The sequence below is a fragment of the Prionailurus bengalensis genome, chromosome E1 (genome assembly GCF_016509475.1).
Source record: "Prionailurus bengalensis isolate Pbe53 chromosome E1, Fcat_Pben_1.1_paternal_pri, whole genome shotgun sequence".
Taxonomy (NCBI): domain Eukaryota; kingdom Metazoa; phylum Chordata; class Mammalia; order Carnivora; family Felidae; genus Prionailurus; species Prionailurus bengalensis.
The window spans coordinates 23,292,714-23,319,743 of NC_057347.1; the positions used below are offsets into that span (position 1 = coordinate 23,292,714).

Below are 27,030 nucleotides of genomic sequence, written 5' to 3' on the forward strand. Positions count from 1 at the left end.
AGCCTGCTGGTCGGTGGGAAGGTACCTCTCTGGGGACCCACCTTTCAGGTCAGCCAGGAAGCGGCCTCGGGTCAAAGCCATTTTTAACTTACCTTGATCGTGACTAAAACTTTAAATCTTTCCCTGTCCCATCTCCCATATAGACAGCTAGATGTGGACATGGATAAGTGAAATAAAAATGATAGATTGTTTAAAAAAATCATAGATAAAATAATCGGATAAAACAGGTTGGATAAATTTTTAAACTTAATAAAAATGGTAAGTAAATAAAGTAAAATCAAACTTAAACTCATCTGACCAGACCAGATCCACCCAGATGGGATTAAACTCTTCTGTAAGCCCTAAACCTTCAAGATACCAATTTTCTGTCCCTTTGAATTTCTTCAATAAGATTCTAGACATTAATCGGTTCATCGATGTGATTCAGAACATGGCAAATCATTCTGTTTTATGATTTGTTTTTGTGTGTGCGCTTCCTTCATCATCATCATCAGAAATCTATGTTTCACGGACTCCCGGGACTAAACATAGAGCTGCCCACGGTGTTATATCCCACTCCGCTTCCTCAGTATGACGGGCGGCCACCTGTCAAACCGCAGCAATCCGAATCCAACACTTCTCGACCAACTGTGGTATGCTTGTGTTTACTTAGCACGAAGTTGTGGATTGTTTTTAATATATATTTTCTGTGATTTGCATCCCTACTTGCGCTAAAGGCTGACCTTAAATTTGATTTCAGTTTTGGGTTTTTAGCATAGTAAATGTAAATTCATCAGACTGCTGAAAACACTGGTTAGAGCATCTTATAGTTCTAAGAGGTCTAGGCAGTGTAAGAGCTATAGCAGTGGACATTCACTTTACGCCTGAAGCCGCACATCCTCGTTCCCCAAATGCTCGAGACCACAGGTCAACCCACTTTTTCTACAAAAGGCTAATTGGTAAATATTGTAGGTCTCTGTTACAACTGCCAGGTTTCCCAGCCTGTTCATATAGTTGCCATCTCCCTCATGTTTCCATTGGAGAACCTAGAGCATACAGATATATGGGCCACTGTATTATATCTGGACGTGTATCCGGTATTACTTATAAAATGTTCATAATTCAAAATTCTTCTACTCATTGAGTTACTCAACATTTACTGAATACTTGCTACATCCCAGACATTATGCTAAACATTAAGGATATAGATTCTGTTTTTAGGAGTTTAGGGGAGAAACTCAGAGCCTACTTGGGATTTTCTCTCTCCCTCTGTCTCTGTCCCTCCCCTGCTTGCTCTCTCTCTCTCGCTCTCAAAATAAATAAATAAACTTTTTTTTTTTTTTTTAAAGAATGAGTAGAGTACAAAAAGGAAGGAAAGTGTTGGTTATTTTTTTCTGCCAGAGGAAACAGAAGGTGCCTAGGCATAGAGGATGAGCATGTGTGCAGCCTATTTGTTAACCAGTAGTCTAGAGTGTCAGGTGTGTGCAGGAGAAGGCTGGGACAAGTAGGTAGCAGAGGCCAAATCATAAGGGTCTTTTATAGTATGCTAAGGAGTGAGTTTTTATCTTACAGGTGGCAGAGATGAAGACTTATATAGGGGAGTGATATGATCAGATACACATCTAGGAAACATCACTGTGGTAGCAAGTAAAAGGTGTGAGTCTGGGGCCATGTTAATAATACAAAATAGAAGTGATGAGGACCTTCCTTTCTTAAATTCAGGGGACCTTGAGAATGCAGAGGGAGGCCTAGATTCCAAAGATATTTGGATGTCAGAAAGGAAGCAGGAGAAAAGAAAGAAACTGGCTCTTACTTACTATCTACAAAGCCTCAGTGACCTAAACCGTGCATTGTATATAGTGGATTAACGTCTCTCTTCTACATCTAGAGTGGTGCTAGCTATGGGTCTTATCTGGAAGAACTGAGAAAATTGTCACTCTAATCATTTTCTATAGACTTGAAATCTGTTGCTGCTGAATGCTTTCACAACTGTGCAAGGAAAGTGGCATTAGCCTTATACTCACAGATCAGGAACTTCAAGCTAAGTGGAAGGTGAAATGATTTGCCCACAGTCACAGAGGTAGAATTTAAACCCAGGCTACCAGTATGGCTCTGTTGTACATACGTCATGCCTTGTTTCCTGTAGTCCAGTAGGGTGTGTGTAAGCACTTAGCACAGCACCTGACACACAGAGTATTAAGTAAGTGCCATTTTTTTCTCCTCTCCTCTTTTCTTCTTTCTTCAGACTACGTGTTGGGGACATATTTAGTAACTATCAAATGAGAAAGTACCAATAGCTCTCATATGTATGTTTTCATTTGCTCCTAAAATCAGAATAAAAAGAAGAAATCAAAAGTAAAATCAAGGAAAATCCAGCAAGAAGAGGAAGAGGAAGAATCCAGTGGTGAAAGAGAAGCAGCCCCCATCACTGGCTCAGGCAAAGAGAACCTGCGTGAGGGGAGCACTCCCTGCTCCTCCTCCCTGGGAGTCCGAAGTTTGCCTGTAGAGGGAAGCAGCATGGCAGGAAGAGACCGAGTCTCCACCCCCTTCCGTTCTGCCAGTTGGAAAAAGGTCAGCAGTAGTGAGTCTGACTATTCGGATGCTGAAGGAGGCATGCAGAGTAAAATGAGGTAGTAGTATTTTGTTATGTTGTTACGCCTTCTAATCTCAGGTGCACATAAGTTAATAACTTTGCTTAAAAACCTGACTGCTACACAAGATTTAATTTGAAGATTCATTTATGCTGGGCTTTGTGTCACTCTACATCTGCCTTGTCCCCTTCATCTGCCTTTGTACATGTTGTTCCTCTGCCTGGAATTTTCTTCCACTTTGTGTGCCTTCTTATTAACCACTACTCCACTTTGGTATGAGCTCAGCAATCATGTCCTCTGAGAAGCCTTTTCTTACTAGCACCCCTGCTCCCCAATTCTGGCTTTGGTGCCTTCTTTGTGACCCTTTGATGTATCTCCACCTTAGCATCGATCAAAATGCCCTGCAGTTATCTCTTTAACTGTCCGTCTGTCTCTGCCCCTCGCAGGCTCCTTGGGGGCAGGGCGGGCTTTATGTCTGCCAGCCTCAGCACAGTGCCTGGCACATACTCACTACTCCTGATGCCAAGCTGTTGCCCTCTTATTTTCTGTCTAGTTGTGTTTTATATTGTTTACTGTATTAACTTGTTATGTAAACAAATTGCTTTAGCATGTTTTGATTGCATTTTGAAAACTATTTTTTCAACTATCACGTTGGCATATTTACTTTTGGGTTTATTCAGAAAGTTGAGTTTCTTAGTGCATCATGTGAGTTGGCTGGAATAAATAGAATTTCATGTTTGTATTTTTTAAAGACTTTTTTTCTTCCTTCTCTTGGATAGGTCTTACCAAGCCAAAGTTCGCCAAGGAGCATTAGCTTGTTTTCTTTCTACTATAAAATCAATAGAAAAAAAAGTTCTTTATGGCTACTGGTCAGCCTTTGTTCCTGATACACCCGAGCTTGGAAGCCCTCAGTCAGTGTCCCTGATGACTCTTACGTTAAAAGATCCTTCTCCAAAGGTAAAAGCACTTAAATTCTGAGCATAATACCAGGAAAGTCTTTTTTGTTTTCCCTGCCTTATCTGGTCTCATCTGAACACAGCTCTCATTACTAACAATCCAACTCCTGACTCGAGAACCACAGGCCAGGCAGGAGGACAGAACACGGGCATATGTGAGTAGCAGGCTGAGAACGCTCACACTAGGGGCCCTGCTGCCTAGGGCTTGCTTGGAGCCTGAGCTCACTGACTTGTAGCCTCTGTATCCCTTTGGAGCTGCACTGAGACAGCCGTGGTTCTTTCCCTTTTATGGGAATGTTGATTGCCATGGGATTTATAATAGGAAAAAATCAAAAGCAGTTTAAACACTCAGTGGAATATCTTTGTCCATAATGGTTATGAAGAATACGTAAAGCTTAGAAAAATGTCTATGATAAGAACACATAAGAAAACTTGTGGGTGACCCTTCAAAAGCTCTTACAGGGTGAAAAAAATAAACAGGCCTCAGTTAAGCACAAAAATTTCAAACATCCAATATCCTGAGTAGTTATACCAGCAGGAAATTTTCAGATTAACTGAATCAGTAGCAAATGAGAACCTGCAAGAAAAATGGAAAATAAGGGGTGACAAATAAGTCAGTACTGAAGCCATTCTTGTAAGTGAAAGGAAAAATACTATAAAGGTTAAAAAGTACATATATTTGAAAAGCCTCCCCAAAAAATAAATAAATAAATAAAAAAGAAAAAAGAAAAAAAGAAAAGAAAAGCCTCCGGCTGCGGGGAGCTGCCGGCAGGAGCTGAGGAGATCGTCCTGTGGAGCCAGTGGCAGGCTAGGTAAACCACCCGCACTGCAGCTGCCCAGCCAAGGGGACAGCGAACGTATGAGTTTGGGATATGAGTACAGAGAGGTTATGGAGTCGGATTTCATGAAAGTGGATTGAAATCTGTGTCATGGTGTTTATGTCTTTATAGTTTTTAATGTTTACATTTGCCTTAGAGTGCCATGAGAAATTTTACATGCTGCAAAGTGGTCCTCCTTGATTTGGGTACCTTTTAGATATGGTCTTGCTCTTTAACTTTGATGAATGCAATGCAAGAAATGTGATGAAAAGGAAATGTATAGAACTTCTTTCTGGAGATGTCCTAGCTCCAGGACATGAAGGTCCTGGAGAAATGGAAAAGCAATCATCATTTGTAGGATTTAGAAAGATCAAAGTAATGAGTAGAACTTGTCAGTTCCATGTAATGGCAAGTGAAATGATTGTAGCCAGAAGCTTTGTCACAGATTTTAGGTTAGAAAGGTGTAAAGAAGTGTGATCATGGTCCACGGTGAGCCTTAGTACACACCTCTGCAAACTGTCCCTGTGCACCAAGACACATGCTAGAAGCAAGTGTTGTGGTCGGTGATGTCAGTGAGAGAGACTTTTTTACAAAGACTCCTAGAAAGTTGTGTGCAAAACTTAAAAGTTCACATAAATGCAGTGGAGCAGCAATCGTTGATCAGAGCTAGATTAAAAGGTATAGTCATGTGTAAAAGCTGAGTGGTCAGCTGCTCAAAGGCTTGTTGTAAGTATAGAGTTGGATGCCTGAAGTTTCTCTTAGGATGAAACATGACAGTAGTGCATCTTGCTGAAGTGCACAGTGATGACAGTTTCAAGTTCATGGCAGCTCTGGTATGACCTAGGGTAGATTCAACTGGAAGCACAGTTTTTACTGATATGCTGAGAAACTTTCCAAAGAAAAACGGACAGAAGGAAGGGGACTGGACTCTTCATTCAGAACACTGGCAATAGATTACTTTCGGGAAGTTGCAGTATGAAATGTTAGAGTGATTAATTCCAAAGGAGAAAACTTAGAAATTTCCTTTAGGATTTGGCAGTGGGCAGTACTTGGGAAATGGTCATGTTTTTACATGTTGGAAATGTGCTTCAGAAAGCACATCCTGTATGTTTCCAGATGGCACAGAGCAAATTACCAATAAAAATACCATGACTAATTTATGAATTTCTTCTATAAGATTTCTTTGGGTGTTAAAAAGGTAGATTATGTGGCTATAGCAAGACTTGATCTAGGGAACAAACTATGGGACAAACTTTCTTGGTACCTTGAGAACTATCCCAATTTTAAAATTTCATGATTTTTTATTTCTTTTTTTGGAGAGCTATGAAATGTGGAAACAAATCAAAATCTAGAGTAATAGCCCTATAAGGAAAGAGAGTAAAGCAGGTTTGTAACTATCATGAACTGGTAGGTAGTTGGGTTTTCCCTTATATGGCTGACCAAGAACAGATGGCTTTGGCTTGGATATCTCCAAATCTAGAGACCCCGACACAGTGTTCAAATGCCCCCACCCTAAAGGCAACCAACTTTAGGAGTGTGATCAAATAAAGTTAACCTTGAACATGTGTGCAGAATAATCAGTCCTGGGACAAAGCTAAAGAAGGGAACAACCAAGTACATTGAAACCTCACTGCTACCCACTCCCAGCCATGACTTCTTTATCATCCTCCCAGGAAGATTGAGACCAAACATAAAAAAAGGAAAAACTAAGGATTAACTGAGCTACCTCTGCAAACATTTCTGCCACATCCATAAGTAGAAAAAGGGGAAAGTGTTTTCCTGTTTCATTACCTTTGAACAAGTCTTCATGTCCAAGGAAGTGAAACTACCCCCTGGTGAAACAGAGCACACTGATGTTTATCAGATTGGAAAGTCTTCATCCATCATTGTAAATATTCAGACAATAAAAACTTAACAAAATGAGTTCTCTGGAGAGCTGCCCCTCTTAAGATTTGCTTGCACATCAGTAATTTCTGCTGAAAGTGCTGATCAGAACTGGTAAATAGTATATTAAATATTGATGTAAGAATCAGTGAAGCAGAACTTGAATGATTCAGTGTCATAAGTAGCTTTTTTTTTTTTTTTTTTAGCAACAGAGATCTATTAAACAAGGTTTAAAGGAAATTAAATCGGACCTATGAGAAATATCATGTGATATAGTAGTATATTTTTCATAGATTTCCTACCTTGGTGATATATTTCAGTGACTTTCCTTTTGTTTTCATTTGTGATGGTCATGGATACTTTTACCTCTTAGGGTACCAAAGTTAATGAGGCTAAAAACTTTTGGCTTCTGAGTATCAGTTCATTTCTTTCCACAAGTTGGTTTTAAATTGCAATTGCTTTGTCACCTGTGGGAATCATGATTTTTTAACTGCCTTATAAAGAAATGGAGGTTCAGCATAGCATACCTTTATTCAGACCCGCCATGTAATCAGGGGTTGGCAAACTATGTTTCTGTATGACCCATGAGCTAAGAATACTTTTATACTTTTAAATTGTTGTTAAAAAAAAAAACTTTTTAAAATGGTATTTCATGCCATGTGAAAATTATATGAAATTCAGATTTCATTGTCCATAAGTAAAATTTTATTGGAATATAATCATATTTATTCTTTATTTAGCATCTGTCTTGTCATGGCTGAGTGGTTGCAACAGAGGCTGTGGCCTACAAAGTCTAAAATATAAAGTAGGTGCTACTGGTCCTTTGCAGAAAAAGTTTGGCAGCCCCTTATCTAAGTTTTTGTTGGGTCAGCTGACTTGTGACTTGAGTTCTTTCTCGCTTGCTGTCTCTCTCACTCTCTCTCTCTCTCTCTCTCACACCCTCTCACCCATACACACACACACACACACACACACACACACACACACACAAAATTTCCTAATACATTGTCAGCTTCCTAACTTAAATGATTATGCTTGATTCTGAAGACTTATATTGTCATACTACAAATTTATTCTCAGAGCGGTAAATCTTTAGTTTTTTGTTTGTGAGCCCACTCTACAAAAGATGCGCAAAAATGATTTATTCCTTAGTTACTTGGAGATGATATAGTTGAAGATTTTCTGGAGAACCTTTTTCACACCAAACTCAGATATGCTTCATGGTGAGCAAATATTTAGATTAGAATTATAATGTTGATTCCCCACTTTTAAAATATCTGGAAGTATTTAGTTGGTATTTTGGGGGGCTGGCCAAAGAGGGTACAGTATTATATAACTGGTCCTACATTTATCACCTGCATTCCATTATGGTTAAATTGGCTTTCTTTTTATTTTTTTCTTACCTGATTTTTTGTTTGCTTGCTTTTAATGTTTATTTAATAATTTTGAGAGAGAGTATGTGCAAGCAGGACAGGGGCAGAGAGAAAGGGAGAGAGATGTGGGACTCAGTCCCACAACGGCGAAATCATGACCTGAGCCGAAACCAAGATTCGGATGCTTAACTGACTGAGCCACCCAGGCTCCCCTCTTTCCTGATTTTTAATACCACGGAATCATCAGAGTACCAATTGAAAGTAATGCTTTAATCTTATAAACAAAATTTTGCTTCGTTGACACTTTTCCTGACAAGTACAGCAGACCATTGACAAAGGTGCACATATTTTCCTTTCCTTCCATAAGGTTATAGTTAATAGTTTTCCTTTCTTTGATTATCAAAGACTCTCACTACAGGCAGTATTATTTTCTGTACCTAAGACTGTTTCTGAAAAGTTGGATCACTAATGATGCCTGCCAACTTGAATGTGCACAAAGTTCCTAATATACTGTTTAATTAACTTCGAGCACTCATGGACGCTTCAGTGTCGCATGTTTAGTGTGAAACAGACTCTAGACTTGGGTATTTTTTTTCCTACCCCACGAGCTATTTAGTTCTCTCTTTTTACTTGGCCTTATGCTTGAATAAACTAGACTTCTAATCTTTTAAGTTATTCTCATGTTCATGATTTCAGGGTTTTATATTATCATGTAGCTTAGACTTACTCCTTCCTGTAAGAAAACCTAACAGCAATGTGATAGAAGTTTTTTTAAAGTGAGGGTGCAAGTGGCCTAGTTCATGGCTACTTTTAGGACCTGATAGATAATCTTATTGCCTCTAATTTTCTAATTAAAATGATCCTAAATACTTCAAAAATTAAAAACAAAAATAGGAAGAAGGGGATTTGACTCCTGATTATTAACTAATAAAGGTGAATCATTCTGAAATTTCAGACACGTGCGTGTGCTCTGCAAGTTTTATCCGCCATCTTGGAAGGCTCAAAGCAGTTTCTTTCTGTTGCTGAAGACACCAGTGACCACAGAAGGGCTTTTACTCCCTTCTCCGTGATGATCGCATCCAGCATTAGAGAGTTACACAGATGTCTTTTGTTAGCTTTGGTGGCGGAGTCATCCTCACAGACCCTCACTCAGATAATTAAGGTAAGCATGCCAAGTTATCAACGGGTTCTGGATGGGTTTTCTCTGTTTTGATCTTGTATAATGTTTTACATTGTCCAAAAGTAATTTGACTTAAGAATAGAAGTAACAATTTTATTTAAAGTTATCCTATTTGTTTTATTTAAAGCTATTCTATTAAAAAAAAAAAGCTATCCTATTGTGCCTCCTCGCTTGATCTTACCTATACTCTTTGTATATCCAAATAAATGATTTACTAAAAATACTCCCATATTTTTAGTATTAAGTTGTACCAGTGAGAACACAAGTGCAAGTCCCCTAAAAAAAGGACAAAAAAGAAAAAAACTGATTTTCAAATGAGTCTTCATAGACTTTTCTTTTTTAATTAAATGCTATAACATTTTGTGTCTGTGCTGTGGCTTAATCAGGCCTATTGATGGGCTATTCTTGTCTTTTGCAGTGCCTTGCAAATTTAGTATCAAATTCACCTTACAACCGTCTGAAACTCAGCCTGTTGACCAAAGTCTGGAACCAGATAAAGCCTTATATCCGCCACAAAGGTTGGTGGTAGTTTAAAATCGATTGCTCTTTTGTATCAATCAAATCTAGATTATTAGTTTTAAAAATATTGAGAGCATTTTTACAGCTCTAAGGTATCTCTACTCATTCTCAAGTTTTCAGGGAAAGCAGCTATTGGTAGAAGCCTGCTTTTGACCCCAGAAGCCCCAGTGGACACCTGGAAGAAGTGAGCTGGAGAATTAATTGTAAAGATTAGTGGTTCTTTGCTGCTGCAGTGTAGTGACTTTAGAATTCTTGTTGAGCCAAGTGCAGGGGGCTGGCGCTGGGGGGATAGGGGGGGCAGTGCTCTGGCACACAATACGTAGTTTCTATCCTTAAGGCAGAAGTAAGGATGGGTGGACAATCACATAGACATCATCCTCTTTTTGGAAAGAAAAACTGGAATATAAAACATAACTGCTGTAAGATTATCTCCTCTGCAGTTTAGATAAAATTCCAGAACCTCAACTCCCCCACTTACTACAGAGTCTTATTTCTTGTTATTTCCTGACTTACTCCCACACGTGATATATCTGTGCTATAAACATTTGCCTAGAGAACATTTGTTTTTCTTTTGCTAGCAAGCAGGCAATGAAAGTACTATGTGGTCTGTTATCCAGACCACATTCTGATAAGTTTTTCAGTCAGAGTTCTTGAAGGAGGCAGTGATGTTTCTGTGATGTCATGGGAGGGGTACTAGACCTGGAGTCAGGCTGAGGGTCTGCAGCCCATTCCCATTTCCTCCATCTCATAACTGTGGCTCTGTCAGAACCGTCACTTCCTCCTAACAGGAAGACGTTGACCTACCTCGGAAGATTTTTATAAGGCTTAAAGGAGATGATGATGTATCACTGGACATCACGGTCCAGTTCACTTGTTTCACCAATGTGTAAAATGGGAAAGATAAATCTTGCCTTTGACGTCTCTCATGTCAGTGGCAGAAGTAAGATTGAAACAACTCAAGTCTTTGGGCTCAGTCCCCTGCTCATTCCGCTGCACCAGCTTTTCTTCATCTGTAAACTGAGGAGTGGACCATGTCTCACGTCCCTCCCAAGTGTCTGGCTTTGTCTTTCAGCATTTTCATGAATAAAATGGTCAAACCCTCAGGAACTTGAAAGAATAGTACAGTGAACATGCGCATATCTCTACCTAGACTTAACAGTTATTAACATTTGTCATATTTGCTTTGTCTCTGCATGTATGTATCTGTGTACGTGTGTATACATATGTGTGTATAAATAGGTATATTTTTGAACCATTTGAAAGTAAACTTCTGGGGCACCTGGGTGGCTCAGTCGGTTAAGTGTCAGACTTCGGCTCAGGTCACGATCTCGCCGTTTGTGAATTCGAGCCCCGCATCGGGCTCCGGGCTCACAGCTCACAGCCTGGAGCCTGCTTCAGATTCTCTGTCTCCCTCTCTCTCTGCCCCTCTCCTGCTTGTGCTCTGTCTCTGTCTCTCAAAAATAAATAAATGTTAAAGAAATTTTTTTGTTTTAATAAAAAAATTTAAAAAAAGAAAGTAAACTCCAGACATGATATTTCATCCTGAATACCTCAGCATGCATCTTACAAGAACAAAGACAATTTCCTAAAAAACACATCCCCATTGTCACACCTAAGAAATCCACATCAATTCCATAATATTGTTTCATATCTACTCCACATTCACATTTCACCATATGTCTCAAAAAGTCTTCCCTCCCTTTTTGTGAGGACTTGGATTCATTCCTGGTTCGTGCATTTCATGTCATTATTATGTCAGTTTAGTCTCTTCTAATCTAGAGTAGTCCCATCACCCTTTTGTTCTTTCACCACGCTGATTTGGGGAAGAGTCCAAGACTGTTGTCTTAAAGCCTGTTTTACCTTCTCAGTTTGCCAGATAGGTTCTTTACAGTGTTGTTTAAATTCTGTTTCTGTGCCATGTATTTCTATAAACTGGAAGTTGGGTCTGGAGGTTTCATTGGATTCAGGTTACACAAGGGCGCCATCATTCTTCATTGTCTGCGGGAATAATTGTGATCCTTGCGATAGCTGTTCCCACAGTGATAGTGATTCCCATCAACTTTGACAGATGTGAATGTTCGAGTGTCAAGCCTCACTCTCTTGGGAGCCATAGTGTCCACTCACGCGCCTCTACCTGAAGTCCAGCTCCTTTTACAACAGCCCTGCTCTTCCGGACTCAGCAATAGCAATTCAGCAACTCCTCACCTCAGCGCTCCTGATTGGTGGAAGAAAGCCCCCTCGGGACCCTTTTTGGAAGAGGCTTCAGTTAGCTCCCCTAAGGGGTCTTCAGAGCCTTGCTGGCTCATCCGACTTTGCATTTCCACTGTTGTATTGCCCAAGGAGGAGTCCTGTTCCAGTAGCGATGCTGGCTGTGCAGCGGGGAGCATCTATGAACCATCCCCCATGCGATTGGAGGCCTTACAGGTAGGAGGTTTCGTTTCCTCATTTCTAGAATGGAAGTAATCAATCTTCTTTCAAAGCATTGATTGATTGTGAGGAGTGAGTCTATGAAAATAACATATAACTGAGCCGCAGGTCAGTGGTGTTAGAGACCTGTGTTTTAGGTGTGAGTGCTTTGTTGTTTTGGTTTTGGCGGCGGTTAGGAGAAGACTTGGTTGTAAATGTCACATTTATTCCTTTTTGTTGCAAGTCACTTTAGTGACCATAGTTTTTATGTGACAGGTTGGGTATGCTGGATTATACAGTAATTCTGAAAGACGTTGTACAGTTAAGCTTTGATTTCTGAGACTTTAAATATTTAATTCTCTATAACTTCTCTTCCATCTTCTGTCTGCTTAGAGACAACAGGAAGAAAACAACCCCAGATTAATTTATTCGCTTCTTTGGTACTCAGCTGTGATCTGAGACATGGGTTTGGTCCTGGGCTCTGCTGCTGATTGTGCGGTTGATATTAAACATGTCCTTTAACCTTTAACTTTTTTAGCCTTAGCTTCTTTAGCTGAAATATTCAGTTAGTACCTGCCTCAGAAAATTGTTCCCAGGCTTGAATAGTATTGACAACCTTAATGAAACACATTTCAAAAATTATAAAGCACCGTGAAGTTACATGATAGAGTTAACTGATTTCAGTCATAAAATAAAGATTATGGTTGTTCATTTCATTCAACATCAGATTCCTGCCTACCCCTTGTTAAATGTGAGTGGTTTCTGAAATATGAAAACACTTTTCTGGATATTGCAGCCCTGCATTTAGGTCTTGAGGTTATTCCTCTGTTCTCTTTGCAGGTGTTAGCTCATCTGGCCAAGGGCTACTTTTCAATGGCTCAAGTGTACTTAATGGAGCTTGGAGAGGTGATTTGCAAGTGCATGGGGGAAGCAGATCCGTCTATTCAGCTTCATGGAGCAAAGGTAACTTTGATGAAAAGCCACTTGCTATTTTCTTCTCTTCCTTTATGTTCTTTTCCTCAGTTCTGAGGTTTCTTAAAGGGGTATCAGGTAGGGAAAGTCATACATTCCTTCATTTTCAGCTCGCCAGAGAAACCCAAAGAATTCATTTGGTAATAAATAAACAATATGTTTCTGGTGGTTTTGCTCCAATGCCTCTGATGTCAGAGTTACTGAAAGAAGAAAGAAAATTCGGTTGGAAACTATTTTTCCCTTTGATTTGAGGTCGTCTCCAAACAAGTGAGGTTTTCTGCCTCCATAATTCGGATTATCAAATCTGCTTTGATAATCTATATTTCTTTTGCCTTGGCAGCTTCTGGAAGAACTGGGGACAGGCTTAATACAGCAGTATAAACCAGATTCTACCATAGCTCCTGACCAGAGAGTGCCAGTCACCATGGTAAGTACACATTGTTCAGTGCTCTCCTAGTGCTGCAGTCAGTTGTGAGGCTTCGGTGATGAAGTGAAGTAAACTGTGTAGTTTCTTCCAGTGTCAAAAACTACAGCTAATGATATGTGATGACAGGAGACTAGCATGAATAAGATTTATTTGCATTTCTGTTTATTTGCAGTTCAGTATGTGGTCGGATTGTGTGTAACGTACAGCCAGCAATTGAAAAACCAGTATTTCTTTCGCATAAAACCTCGTGTGGTTCCTCATCCTGCCCAAGAGGTAGAGTAGAATGGTGGGAAGAGCCAAGGATTTGGAATCTGAAGATATGAGAGCAAATGTAGGGAGCACATTAATGGATGTGTGAGCACAGTTTCCTCATAAAGAGGAATAATAATCTGTAACTAGATTGAATAAAATGTAAGGCTGCTGACAAATAGTAGGTGCTTGATAGATGTTGATTCCCTTAACTCCCTCACCACCCCGCTCCAGGATTCCTAGTAAATTCCTGTGACCTTAGGTTGTTTCTGTTGTCTCCATACTGCGCCAGTTCTTTGGAGGAGGAACACGTGACCCTACCAAAAAGGGCTTCTACTTGGTGCCAAAAGCAAAGTCAACTCAACATTAGTGGTGTTTTTTACCTTCTGCCCTCCTCATCCTGCCCATTCTTTTCCCTTTGCAATTTCCATCATCCCTACAAGCAATTAAGAATATCTAGCCCTGGGGCGCCTGGGTGGCGCAGTCGGTTAGGCGTCCGACTTCAGCCAGGTCACGATCTCGCGGTGTGTGAGTTCGAGCCCCGCGTCGGGCTCTGGGCTGATGGCTCAGAGCCTGGAGCCTGTTTCCGATTCTGTGTCTCCCTCTCTCTCTGCCCCTCCCCCGTTCATGCTCTGCCTCTCTCTGTCCCAAAAATAAATAAAAACGTTGAAAAAAAATTAAAAAAAAATATATCCTTTAAAAAAAAAAAAAAAAAAAAAAAAAGAATATCTAGCCCTAGTCCTTTCCTGAGACTGCCACTCAAGCTGAAACATCACCATTCACAGGGAGAGGAGTTGAGCTTTGCTCAGACAGACCTGGGTTTGCACCTGGACTTCTCCCCCTGCTGGTCAAATGACTGTAGGCATCACGTTCAGGTTTTTTCATTTGTAAAAAAGAGATATACTTTCTATATTACTTGTCAGTTGCTGAGTAGTAAATTAGCCAAAACACTTAGCAGCTTACAACAATATATATTCTCTCACATAGTTTCTGTGGCTCAGGAATTGGGAGTAGCTCAGCTTTGTCCTTCTGAGGCTGCAGTCAAGATGCTGGCAGGGGCTGCAGTCAACTGAACTTGACAGGGGTTTGAGGATCTTCTTCCAACACGGCTCACTCACATACCTAGCAAGTTAGTGCTGGCTTTTGGCAGCAGGCCTCTCTTACTTCCTTCCCACAAGGAACTCTCCAGAGGGCTGCTTGAGTGTCCTTGGATATGGCAGCTGGCTTCCCCCATAGCAAGAGAATCAAGACAGAGCAAGACAGAAGCTGTGGTGTTCTTTTTTTTTTTTTTTTTTAAATGTTTATTTATTTCTGAGAGAGAGAGAGACACAGTATGAGGGAGGGGAGGGGCCAAGAGAGAGGGAGACACAGAATCCGAAGCAGGCTCCTGGCTCTGAGCTGTCAGCATAGAACCTGACATGGGGCTCAAACCCACAAACCATGAGATCATGACCTGAGCTGAAATCAGACGCTTAACCGACTGAGCCACCCAGGCACCCCTGTATTCTTATAACCTCGTTTTGGGTTTGTTTTTTTTTTTTAAAGTTTATTTATTTATTTTGAGAGAGAGAACACATAAGCAGGGAAGGGGCAGAGAGAGGGGGAGAGAGAATCTCAGGCAAGCTCCGCATTATCAACGCGGAGCCTGACTTGGGGTGTGAACTCATGAACTGTGAGATCATGACCTGAACTGAAATGAAGAATTGAACACTTAACCATCTGAGCCACCCAGGCATCCCACCCTAGCTTTGGAAGTTTCACACTGTCATTTCCACAGCACCCTACTGGTTACACAGGTCGGCCTGTACAGGGGCTAGGTGGGGGGCCACCTCCTTAACATTAGGAGGCAAGAATCTGTATGGGCCATCTTGGAGGCTGGCAAGCATACCTGTCTAAAGTCTTCTGGTTTGGGGTGGGGAAGGTCCAGATTGGGTTTCTAGAAACTAGGATTTAGGGGAGGACAGGATTGATGCGTGGGACACATGGCAAAACTTGGGACTAAATTCGTGGGGCAGAAAGTAGAGACTCCAAAACCACAGACAGTTGCAAATGCACCTGAAATCCTAGGATTTTTAGAAAGCATGGGAAGCAAACGGTTCAAGGTACTCTTCAGATGCCTGCCTTGAGAGCTTTAATAAAAGTGAGGTATGGGCACCTGGCTGGCTCAGTCGGTTAAGCGTCCGACTTCAGCTCAGGTCATAATCTCACAGTTTGTGAGTTCGAGCCCCACATCAGGTTCTGTGCTGACAGCTCAGAGCCTGGAGCCTGCCTCGGATTCTGTGTCTTCCTCTCTCTCTGCTCCTCCCCTGCTCATACTCTGTCTCTCTCTCAAAAATAAATAAAGATTAAAAAAAAAAAAAGGTAAATCTTCATAGTACCCACAAGAGAGCCCAGTGCTCAATTTAAGAGTCTCCACTGTGCACCTGACACTGTGCAAGGAACTTGACACACAGTGTTACACTTTACTGTCACCAAGACTCTGCCAAGTAGACATCTTCACCCTGTGTTATTGAAGAGGAATCAACACTTAGGTTCAGGGACTTGCCCAAGGTTGCAGAGATGGGAAGCAGCCACTGAAGGATTCAGCCCCAGCTCTGCCTCTGGATCCGGTGCTCTTTAGACTCTGGCACATGGCCTCTGGGCTGTGCAGGGCCCTAATGCCCACTAGCAAGTTACACCATATGTTTGTGCCTCAGTTTCCTTGTGTGAAAATGGAGATAATGACACATACTTCATTTAGTTGTACTGAGGATTAAAATGGGTAGATATGTGTAAAGCTTAGAGCAGTGCCTGGCGTGTGAGGGGCTTTCTGGAAAACACGAGCCATGGCCGCCGTTACCACCATCACCCCCTGCCCCTCCTCATGATCATCATCACTCCCATCACTCCGGCCACCTAGCTGTAGCCAGCTGTTTCCTAGTCCATAAAGTGGAAGGATGCAGTCGTTGTTTTCTTTTTTTTTCTTTTAATTTTTTTAATGTTTACTTATTTTTGAGAGGAGAGAGACAGAGCACAAGCAGGGGAGGGGCAGAGAGAGAGGGAGACACAAAATCCAAAGCAGTCTCCAGGCTCTGAGCTGTCAGCACAGAGCCCGATGTGGGGCTTGAACTCGGGAAAGACAAGATCGTGACCTGAGGCAAAGTTGGCGGCTTAACTGACTGAGCCACCCAGGCCACCCAGGCGCCCCTGCAGTTGTTTTCTAAAGCTCCTTCCCCTGCTGTGCAAGGACTAGCAGAAGCATTGACAAAAGGTTACTGCTTTAAATTTTTTTTTTAACGTTTATTTATTTTTGAGACAGAGACAGAGCATGAACAGGGGAGGGGCAGAGAGAGAGGGAGACACAGAATCCGAAGCCGGCTCCAGGCTCTGAGCCATCAGCCCAGAGCCCGACGCGGGGCTCGAACTCACAGACCACGAGATCGTGACCTGAGTTGAAGTCAGACGCTTAACCAACTGAGCCACCCAGGCACCCCGAAGGCTACTGCTTTAAAGAACGTTGCATTACTAGGGCCACCTGAGGTAGTCTTAGCGGCAAGTTGGTTCTGCTATAGTGTCTGGGGCCACAGCTGTAACTGTGCCCCTGATCCAGGTGGTGATGTTCTGGACGATGATGCTAAACGGCCCTCTGCCCAGAGCCCTGCAGAACTCAGAGCACCCGACCCTGCAGGCGAGCACCTGTGACGCCCTGTCTTCCATCCTGCCCGAAGCCTTCAGCAGCCTGCCGGTAACTCCAGGAGTGTTTTCTCACCTTACGTGGTGCCCCCGAGCAGCAGAGCTTGAGTTTGATTCAGATTCGTTGTCATCTTGAGCCGGTATTCAGCATCATCCCTGGCTTGAGTGTGGGGTGAGGGCGGTGGAAACACTTCAAATCTTAATGTCTCAGGGGACCCTTTCTTCCCTGTCCTCGGAGGGCAGGTGAGGGAGGAGGCTTGGAAGAGACGTTTCAGAAAGACTTCAAAACCAAGAGTTAGGAGGACCTGGGTTTATCTCTTCCACTCCACTCCCTGATTTTCTTAACATCTCTAACCCTGAGTGTTCTCATCTATAAAATGGGCACAATGTGAGTAATAACACGAAGTGTGAGCAGTACTTGGCCAGTGCCCACCACATGTATATTCAGGCTGCTCCCCTTCTTTAGTCCTCAGTGGCATTTGCATGAATTAGCTTTTATAAAGAGGCTGCTTTCAGGAAGTAGGAGAACATGGTGACCTAACTCACACAGTGGGAAAGGTTAATGGTCACAGGTGCTGTGTGTGCCCAGCACCAAGCAGGCACTCACCCAATACCTGGATCCGCGTTGCCCCTCTGCTCTCTGCTAAGGTAGCCTCAAGGTCTCCCTTGTGTTCAGATGCAGACATGTCCCAGTCGCGTGTTGAGGACAGTGGCTCGTGGTTCTTTCTTTCTCACTTTCCCTCCACCCACCTTTCTCACTACAGAGCGACAGGCAGATCCTGTGCATCACCATGCTGCTTGGGCTGAACGACAGCAAGAACCGTCTAGTGAAAGCGGCGACCTCGCGGGCCCTTGGAGTCTATGTGCTTTTCCCCTGTCTCAGACAGGTCAGAGCAAGCCTGCACAGCCCTTCTCTGCCTCTGTGATAGGCCAGGGCAGTGTTGATTTGGGTGCATACAGAGCTTCTGAGTTGGACAGTAAGGGACACCAAATTGCTCTTAGTTTCTTTAATTGCTACTAAAATACGGTAATGCCTGTAAGTTCATTTATTTCTAATTATTTAGCACACTGCCCAGGACCCTAGATTTACATTAATGAATAATTGAAAAAAAAAGGAAGTGGGATATTGCCATGGGATAATAATAATTTAGAAAGCTGATGTAGAGTTTTGGCTAAGAAGCGAATAAATTTCTTTTTCACTCTTAGTTGTGAGATCTCACTGTGAAGTGTGTAATGAATAGGATGTGTTTTAGAAATGCATTTCATTGTTAGTGTCATTTCCCAAGGTGGAAATCAGTCTAAGCACAGAATTCATGGATCACTGTCGCAGACCAGGTTATAAGATGTTCAACAAGAGCAAAATCCATAGGCCCCTCGGGTGTGCGTGGCACATACCAAAATCCCAGAAGACCTTCCCCTGGGGTTTTAATGAGTGTCCACATTATAATAAGTAGAATAGTAAATTGAGTAAATAAATTTTGATTTTCAAATAGAAATTGTGGTAAAGGCTTATATCATTGTGTGAAAATAAATTTCAGAATTTCTAAGGCAGCTGTGTGAGCTCCCAAAGTAACTACAGTGTTTTATTTTCTCTTACAGGATGTCATATTTGTTGCAGACACAGCGAATGCAATATTGATGTCACTTCAAGACAAATCTCTGAATGTCCGGGCCAAAGCAGCCTGGTCCCTGGGCAACTTGACAGACACTCTGATTGTCAACATGTAGGTGACTCAGCTCATTTCCCCTGGTGAATTCTGATGTTGAGGTCCCAGGAGGGTATCTTTGATCTCTACTATAAAAGAACAGTAATTCTCCCATATCGTGTAGTCAGTCTTCCTGCTTTGTTGTGTTTTATTCTCCTTCAAGTAATGCGATTAGTAAGTCGTTCTTTATATATACACGTATGTGTTTGTGTGTGTGTATTTAATACTGTATGCTGATATAAGTAACGTATCCACATTATAGAAAATGTGGAAAATACTAAAGTAGAAATTCAAAACCATAATATAGGTCGCACTACTCTTTATCAAATTTGTAAGTTTTCAGAGTAATAAAAAAAAAATTGAAACAATACAAAAGGGGTCATCAGTATAAAGCCTTCCTCCCTGAGGCAGCTATTGTCCCTCATGTACTAGTGCCCTGCTTATCATTGCTTAGTTCTCCCATACAGCATGTCTAAGCATCCTCCCAACTTCTGCTGGCTTTTTATAAATTGTTCATTACTATTACATAATCACCACTGTGAAGTGATTACTTAACCACTCCGTTACCGAACATGTGCATTATCTTAGGCTTTTCTAAGCAATGAACATTTTTGTACATAAAATCTTTATTTCAAGATACACCTTTTGGTCATATTCCTAGATGTGGACCTACTGGGTCAAAAGGTATAAACTTTTAAGTTCTTGATATAATCGGAACAGATTTGTTGAGCTGTTTTCCCACATTTTTATAGTTCTACTAAGTGAATGCCTCTGTATATGTATATATTTAACTGAGTTTTAACTTTTAACGTGTTTTGTCTGCTTTGGATGGAACAGGGAAACCCCAGACCCAAGTTTCCAGGAAGAGTTCTCTGGTCTCCTGCTCTTGAAGATGTTGCGATCAGCTATAGAAGCGTCCAGGGATAAAGACAAGGTAGACCCACAGCAAAGTCTGGTGTTTCTCCATTAGATACTTAGTGTATTATAGTTGTATCCCCCAAATGTATCCCTGTTGAAAGGAGATCAAGAGAGTACTCAGGTATAATGTGGCCTACTCCACACTTATACAGTTTCCTTCCTGTCTCCTGTCTCATGAAAAATATCAATGCTCTTTGTAATACTGCTCCATGATCTGTCCGTGTTTGTTTTAATATTAGTCTGCTTTTGGTTTTTGTTTTTGTTTTTTTCTAAAAAATCTTTCAGTAGAAGTGACAAGTCAGAAAAATGAACAGCCCTTGGCTTTATATAGCTCCCATTAGACTAATAAGTTAAAAGCATAGAAATGGGTTTTAGGGTCAGGTAGACATGCTTCAAATCCTGGCTTGCCCTTTAGTAGCCGGGTGACGTTTGGTATATCATTAACTTCTCTGAAGGTCTGTTTCCTCATCTGGAACCTGGAAGTCATTACATCTACCTCAGTGGCCTCGGAGATGCCTTGTGTTAAAGTACCTAGCATGATACCTGACCCATACCGAGTGCTTAATTTAGTACAGTGACTCTGAAAACCTGGGAAGCCCTATGTGGACTAATCTGTTCAGAATTTCTGGGACTAGGGCCTGGGAATTGGTTTTGGAGAAAGAAAGCTCCTCGGATGATTCTAGTGTGCTGCGAAGGTTGAGAGAGACTTTCTAATGGAAAAGTACTGGGCTGGAATTTTGAAACCTCGCCTCTCCTCGTCACCTTGCTGCAAACCAGCTTTGCCCTGTAGCCTCTGGGTCTTCCACACGGTCTCTGTAAAACGAGGAAGACAGACCTCTCTGGAGTCTAATCCAAAAATACCAGTGAGGAGCTGTGGAAGACCTCACCTCTCTGATGGCATAGGCTGTTCAGCACATAAGACCTTGCAGAGTTTCAAGAAGCCACACTTTTACAGCCTGCTGTTTTCATTGGCTTTCCGACTTTAAGCTGTCCAAGACCTCCTGTGTTTTTTAAAGCTGAAATGATACTTTCTGTAACATGTCTTTGGCAAAGCAGATTTCGAATGCTTTTTTTTACATTTTATTATAGGTAAAAAGCAACGCAGTGCGGGCCCTTGGAAATTTGCTTCATTTTTTGCAACCGTCTCATATAGAAAAGCCCAGGTTTGCTGAAATCATTGAGGAGTCTATCCAGGCCCTCATCTCTACTGTGCTGAATGAGGCTGCCATGAAAGTCCGATGGAATGCTTGCTACGCAGTGGGGAATGTATTTAAAAATCCTGCTCTTCCATTAGGTAAGAAGGTGTCTCTCTGGTGCAGGGCCTCAGGACAGCACACTCCAGCCTACAGTAGTATTCAAGATGTTCCTCGTAGTTCTACTTATCACATATTAGAAAAAATGGAAATGTTTCGAATGCCCAACTTTAGGGGAATCATAGTATATATCATAGTATGTATATTCAAAGGGATCCTTTAGAATTATATGTACAAAAAGTTTTTGATAATCTGGGAAAGTACTTCTGATGTTAAGCAAATTAAAACAGGATATGCAGTTGTTTCTACGACATGATCTCAATAAATGGGTGGAAAAAAGAATGAAAGGAAATTAGCCTAATCATTAACGGTGGTTGCCTCTGGAGGGGATGATGAGTAGGACTTTTGTCTGCTTTCATTTTCTATAAGAAAATGTTGTTCTAACAACCGGGGGGAGGGGCGGAGGGCAATGAAGGAGAAAAGCTGGCATGGAAGAAGAGGTACAGATTGGAAATCCCAAATGAGCCCTTGGTACTGAAGTGGGCTGCTGTGTAGGAGGGCATCTCAGTAATGACGTGCCGTGCACCTTGATAGAGCATCAGTGGCTTATAGCTGCTTAGGCATATAGGTCAAAGCCTCCCAATTCCCATTCCCTCTCCTTACCAGCATTTGCCTTATACATTTGTCTCTGTGACAAGATTTGAAACAAGTTATGTTCCTGGAGAGGTAAAACCATTCTGGGCCAGCAGAGCATGCATCAGGTTAGGGAGATCTGGCTCTGCTCCCCTTTATTGCCACGATCTTCCAGCCAGGGGGTGCCTGGCTGGCTCAGTTGGAAGAGCACGTGACTCTTAATCTCAGGGTCATGAGTTTGAGTCCCACGCTGGGGGTAGAGATTGCTTAAATAAATAAATAAATTCAATTAAAAAAAAAAATGCTCCCAACCGAGGGCTAATGGAGAAGTAGCTTCATGGCGTTTTCTACAGAGGAAATAACCCAAAGTGACCTTTGGAGTTGGAGCTCATTAAGGTGGATGTCTGCCTGCCTGCCTTCAAAGACAGCAAAGAAGTTCGGAAGGGCTGAAAGAGGGAAGATGAATTCTTGTAAAAAAAAAAAAAATTTTTTTTTTAATGTTTATTCATTTTTGAGAGAGAAAAAGAGAGAGAGAGACAGAGCAGGAGTCGGGGTGGGGCAGAGAGAGAGCAGGACACAATCTAAAGCAGGCTCCAGGCTCTGAGTTGTTAGCACAGAGCCTGATGCGGGGCTCAAACCCACAAACCATGGTAAGACCTGAGCTGAAGTCAGACACCTAACCGACTGAGCCATCAAGGCGCTCCTAAAAAAATTTTTTTGTAATTAATTTATTTTTGAGAGAGGGCATGATGAGTGAGTGAGGGGCAGAGAAAGAGAAAGAGAGAAAATCCCACACAGGCTCTGCATTGTTAGCACAGCCCGAAGCGGGGTTCAAACTCATGAATTGTGAGATCATGAGCGAGCTGAAGTCAGATGTTTAAACAGATTGAGGGGCGCCTGGGTAGCGCAGTCGGTTGAGCGTCCGACTTCAGCCAGGTCACGATCTCGCGGTCCGTGAGTTTGAGCCCTGCGTCAGGCTCTGGGCTGATGGCTCGGAGCCTGGAGCCTGTTTCCGATTCTGTGTCTCCCTCTCTCTCTGCCCCTCCCCTGTTTATGCTCTGTCTCTCTCTGTCCCAAAATAAATAAATTAAAAAAAAACGTTGAAAAAAAAATTTTAAACAGATTGAGCCACCCAGGCACCCCAGGGAAGCCGAATTCTATTCTACTGTCCATCTTGAGGAATAAGAGCCACCCCAAAATTGAGTGGGGAGTGGTAGTTCTGATGAGGAAGAAAGCAGGCTGATTTCCTGGGACTGACCAACAGGAAGGGAAAGAAGACAGAAACTGGGACATCATCTTCTCAAAATTAGAGAATTGCACCTTTGGTTAATCTGAGTACTCTGTTCCTTAGTCACTGCCTAGATAGTACCTTCTTTTTCTTTGCAATAAAACACATGACTTGCTATGTCCAGAGCAGTGTCTGGATGCTAATCTGGGTGATGAGATATTTTTTTGTCATCATGAACAAGGCTGGGCATACGGTTGTGCAGTGTGTGCACTGCTCAGAAGCAGGCAACTGAGCACAAGTGGCACTACAGTTTAGTCTTAGCTCCTCAAGCCTTACCCCCGTAGGACAGCCTCTTCCCAGAGAAGAAGCCTCTTTCACTGTCGCCAAAGTCCCCATTTAGAGTAGCAGAGGCCCCCATGTGTGCGGCAGACTGTTTAAGGAAATGGGAAGTTTGGGAATCCGTACTCAGCCCCTTCTCTAGAATCCCACAGTGAGTACCCGTCACCCTGATCCTATAGGGTTAGCGTGAGAATTGAATGAAAACCTAGTGTCAGCTGGAGCATAAGTGTGTATTTCCTCCACCCTCTCCACTCCCCTGCTTGTTTCTAAGCCTTCATCTGTTGTAATGTCGGTGGGTTCTTTCTAGGAACAGCCCCGTGGACCTCCCAGGCCTACAACGCCCTGACGTCAGTTGTGACATCATGCAAGAACTTCAAAGTGCGCATCAGATCTGCCACTGCCCTTTCCATCCCGAGCAAGAGAGAGCAGTATGGGTCAGCTGAGCAGTACGTTCAGATCTGGAACGCATTGGTCACTGCCTTACAAAAGAGCGAAGACACCACAGACTTTTTGGAGTTCAAGTACTGTGCCAGCCTACGGACCCAAATCTGCCAGGCACTGATCCACCTCTTGAGTTTGGCCAGTGCCTCAGACCTGCCCTGCATCAGAGAAACCCTTGAATCGAATGGGGACATGGTGCAGTCCTTTATCCTACAGTTTTTAAAATCAGGAGCAGAGGGAGATGATACCGGAGCACCCCACAGCTTGCACGAAAGAGACCAGATGGTCAGAACGGCCCTGGAGCACATAGGCAGCATCCAGGCACTGGCTGGCGACTCAGCCAAAAGGGCCATCATGGACTTTCTAGAAGATACCCTCACCATTTATTTTGACTCCTCTGGATCACAGGTAGCACTCCTGGGACTGACAGATCGGTGAATGGTCTGCCATACCTTCCAGGTGTCGTGGTAATGGAAAGACCCAAGCTTGAGTATCAGATATGCAGGATTCAATTTTAGGGGCAGAAACAACCCATTCAATTTTATTCAGAATGGGCTCACATCTATTTAAATTTTTCCCAAAGGGCTCAACCACTTTAGGGAGTGGTTCCGCTGCATTGGCCACGGTCCAGGTTGTTGGAACCTCTGACCTGTGCAGCCGGGAGCCGGGAAATACGGTCGTAGGGCGGGCTGAGCAGACTGGACGGTTGCGAAGGGTGTTTGGCCTCAGACACCAAGATAAAGACAAAAAAACGAATGAATTTAGGAATCGTTATGTTATATATTGTGTCTCGGAATTGTTTTTCTTTTTGTAATAAACTAATGAAAACTAGCGTGCCCATAACCTTCTCTGTTTTTAGATCAAGTTGCGTTTATAGAAAGCCTCAGGCAGAGCTGATGTTCGGCCAGTCTGCACTGGTGTAGCTGCTTCAGTTGCTAAAATCCTGAGAAGTTCCTCACAGGCTGCTAAACAGCTACTGCACTGAGCTTCCCAGGTACGCACCCTGGAAGCCCTCCGTGTGCCTCCCCACGAGCTGCTAGCTAAAGAGCTGCCTCCTGGCACCTGGCTGCCACCCTGGGCCCGCGTCCAGTTCACCGTAGCCGCACCACCGCTTCCATCTCAGCTTCTAAAGTCCCCAAGGAGAGTGTGGTCCGTACACTAAAGGTATGATTGTTTCACTACCTTTGCATCTGTGCCTTAGAAAAAGAGTTCTCTAATTTAATTTAGATGGTTATAAAGCTTTTTAAACTATATTTTGATAATGTCTAAGCCGTTATAAAAGTGATTTCTCCCTGAAGAATTATTTACATTTAAATTTTGCATTCCTCTATTAACTACCAACACTTTATGAGAATTGATTTCAGGTAGGAACTTCAATCCACAAAAGAACCAACTAAAATTACTCCATACTTATATTTGATCTCGGATAAATAAAAATCAAGATACATAGAATGGATTTTGGCAATACATTATTTAACTGTTGTTATTTAGCTTAAAATTCATATTTTAGGGCATACATATGTCCTCAGCATTTCTCATTTGCCCCTGAGTTGCTCTTTTCCCTCTACTATGTTGTTGATTGTTCAGGAAATACTATCCAAGCAGACAGGGGAACAGATTAGTCCGGTAACTGAAGGCCCACTTTTCCATTGGTAGAATGCCAACCAGTTTCCGAACAATTAGACTATGGTACAGTAAAAACACCCATGTAGAACATTCTTTAAAGTTGCTTTTCTTTGGAGATGACTCTGGACACGAATTATTACAGAGGCCTAGGGACTGAGTTGAACCTGTACTGATCCTAATGATGAATCTTGGAACTTCCTTCTCTTTAAGGAATATGTTCTGAGCAGCAGCTTGTTTACTTGTCCCTGTCCTAAAAGTAAAAATGTGGCATAGATACCCACTGTTTGGGGGGTTTTCACTGGTGACCTTCTTGATAAAAATATTTGTGAAATGACTTTGAGTGGTCTGATTTGATGATTTGCTCTTATCCTTTGTTTATCTTGAATAAAACTTCATTTTTTGAAGAAACTTTCACTTCTGTACAGGTTTCCTTGTCTCTGAAAACAGATGTTAGTGTGCTCATATGCAGGGAAAGCCGAAGGGTAAGCACTTTTAGAAACTCCAGGAGCCCGGGGTACAGCTTCTGTCTGGATGGGATGCTGGTTCTCTCCTTGCCGTAGCACTGTGGGTGTACCCCAAGGGCAGGGGCTCCCACACGCCCTGCGCTGGTACCTCAGGAAAGCTGCCATCGTGAAAGGAAGCCTCACAAACAGTAAAGGGTTAGAACTGATTCTGATGCAGAAACAATAGAAAGTCTGGCTCTGATGCAGAATTCTAATTCAGAACGCCAAACTCTGAACTTTCTTTTGATGTTTAAAAGGGAAAAAACCAGGGGCGTCTAGGTGGCTCAGTTGGTTGAGCGTCCAACTTCAGCTTAGGTCATGAGTTCGTGAGTTCAAGCCCCGCATCGGGCTCTGTGTTTACAGCTCAGAGCCTGGGGCCTGCTTCGGATTCTGTGTCTCCCTCTTTCTCTGCCCCCGCCCCCCATCTTCGCACTCTGTGACTCTCTCTCTCTCTCTCTCTCTCTCTCTCTCTCTCTCTCTGTTTCTCAAAAATAAATAAACATTTAAAAAAAAGGAAAAAAAAACAGGAGAAGGGGCTATCCAGGTATAGATGGCTAGAGCCTCTGTTTAATAAACTGACAGCATGATGACACCTTGCTTACTTTTGAAGTTGTCTGTGACCACTAAAAGCCACTAATTCTGATCCACTTGGAGAACTTGAGGAAGGCACACGCTATAACCTGTTGTATGGTAGTAGTTCATGGTAAAGCAGGGGTCCTATGGTGATTACAGGGCAGCAGAAACCCCCCCACCGTGGAACACCAGGGCAAGAGCTTCCTTGATTTTGACATCTGTGCGTGACCACAGACCCTGAGCTGAACATCACCGTCTTTCCAGCCTAAGAGTTCTGTGAATTCTAGCTACTCGGCTTCATTTGGCCTTCACTTTGTGAATACAGTGCAGTGCTTCAGAGCCCAGGGTTGAACCCTGGCTCTGCTGCTTTCTATCTGTGAACATCTTGTGCCTCAGTTTTCCCATCTGCAAAAGAGGGATAATAGTGCCTACCTCATAAGGATATTATAATGAGTAAATGAGTTAGTATGTGGAGAGTTCTTCAGACAGCTTCTGGCACCCAATAAATGTCAGATACTTTTTTTCCTTGAACTTTCAGAGCACTAGGCAGAAATACGGTCGACATACCATGACCTTTCATGTTGGTAAATAGCTGGAGTCTCCTGACTGCACCCTCAGGTGAGGTGTTACCTGGGATGCCTCGGGAACCTGAATCCAGCAGTATGGGAGAGGCACCACCCCAGGACCTCGGTAGCCTGCCAGATACAGCCCTCCGTCTTGCCCCTACAGGACCCCGTGGACAAGGGAAATGCCTGGATGTGTGGGAGGCCACATACTTAACGGG

The 27,030-nt window shown here is 42.6% G+C and overlaps 1 protein-coding gene across 2 annotated transcripts in view; it reads left to right on the plus strand.

Moving 5' to 3' along the window:
• The window catches only part of HEATR6 (HEAT repeat containing 6), a 35,529-nt gene extending 9,945 nt beyond the window's left edge, over positions 1–25,584 (plus strand). The window contains exons 7-21 of one of the 2 annotated variants that reach the window (XM_043583749.1): positions 495–632; positions 2,314–2,609; positions 3,350–3,527; positions 8,557–8,763; positions 9,200–9,299; positions 11,369–11,724; positions 12,547–12,669; positions 13,019–13,105; positions 16,944–17,078; positions 17,791–17,913; positions 18,626–18,750; positions 19,570–19,666; positions 20,740–20,944; positions 23,411–23,952; positions 24,404–25,584. In XM_043583749.1, the coding sequence (XP_043439684.1) occupies positions 495–632; positions 2,314–2,609; positions 3,350–3,527; positions 8,557–8,763; positions 9,200–9,299; positions 11,369–11,724; positions 12,547–12,669; positions 13,019–13,105; positions 16,944–17,078; positions 17,791–17,913; positions 18,626–18,750; positions 19,570–19,666; positions 20,740–20,944; positions 23,411–23,952; positions 24,404–24,421 (2,730 nt within the window). In that variant the 3' untranslated portion in view covers positions 24,422–25,584. Of the gene's footprint in view, positions 1–494; positions 633–2,313; positions 2,610–3,349; positions 3,528–8,556; positions 8,764–9,199; positions 9,300–11,368; positions 11,725–12,546; positions 12,670–13,018; positions 13,106–16,943; positions 17,079–17,790; positions 17,914–18,625; positions 18,751–19,569; positions 19,667–20,739; positions 20,945–23,410 lie in introns of both variants that reach the window. The other variant, XM_043583748.1, reaches the window with a different exon arrangement.
• Positions 25,585–27,030: the final 1,446 nt, after the last annotated feature.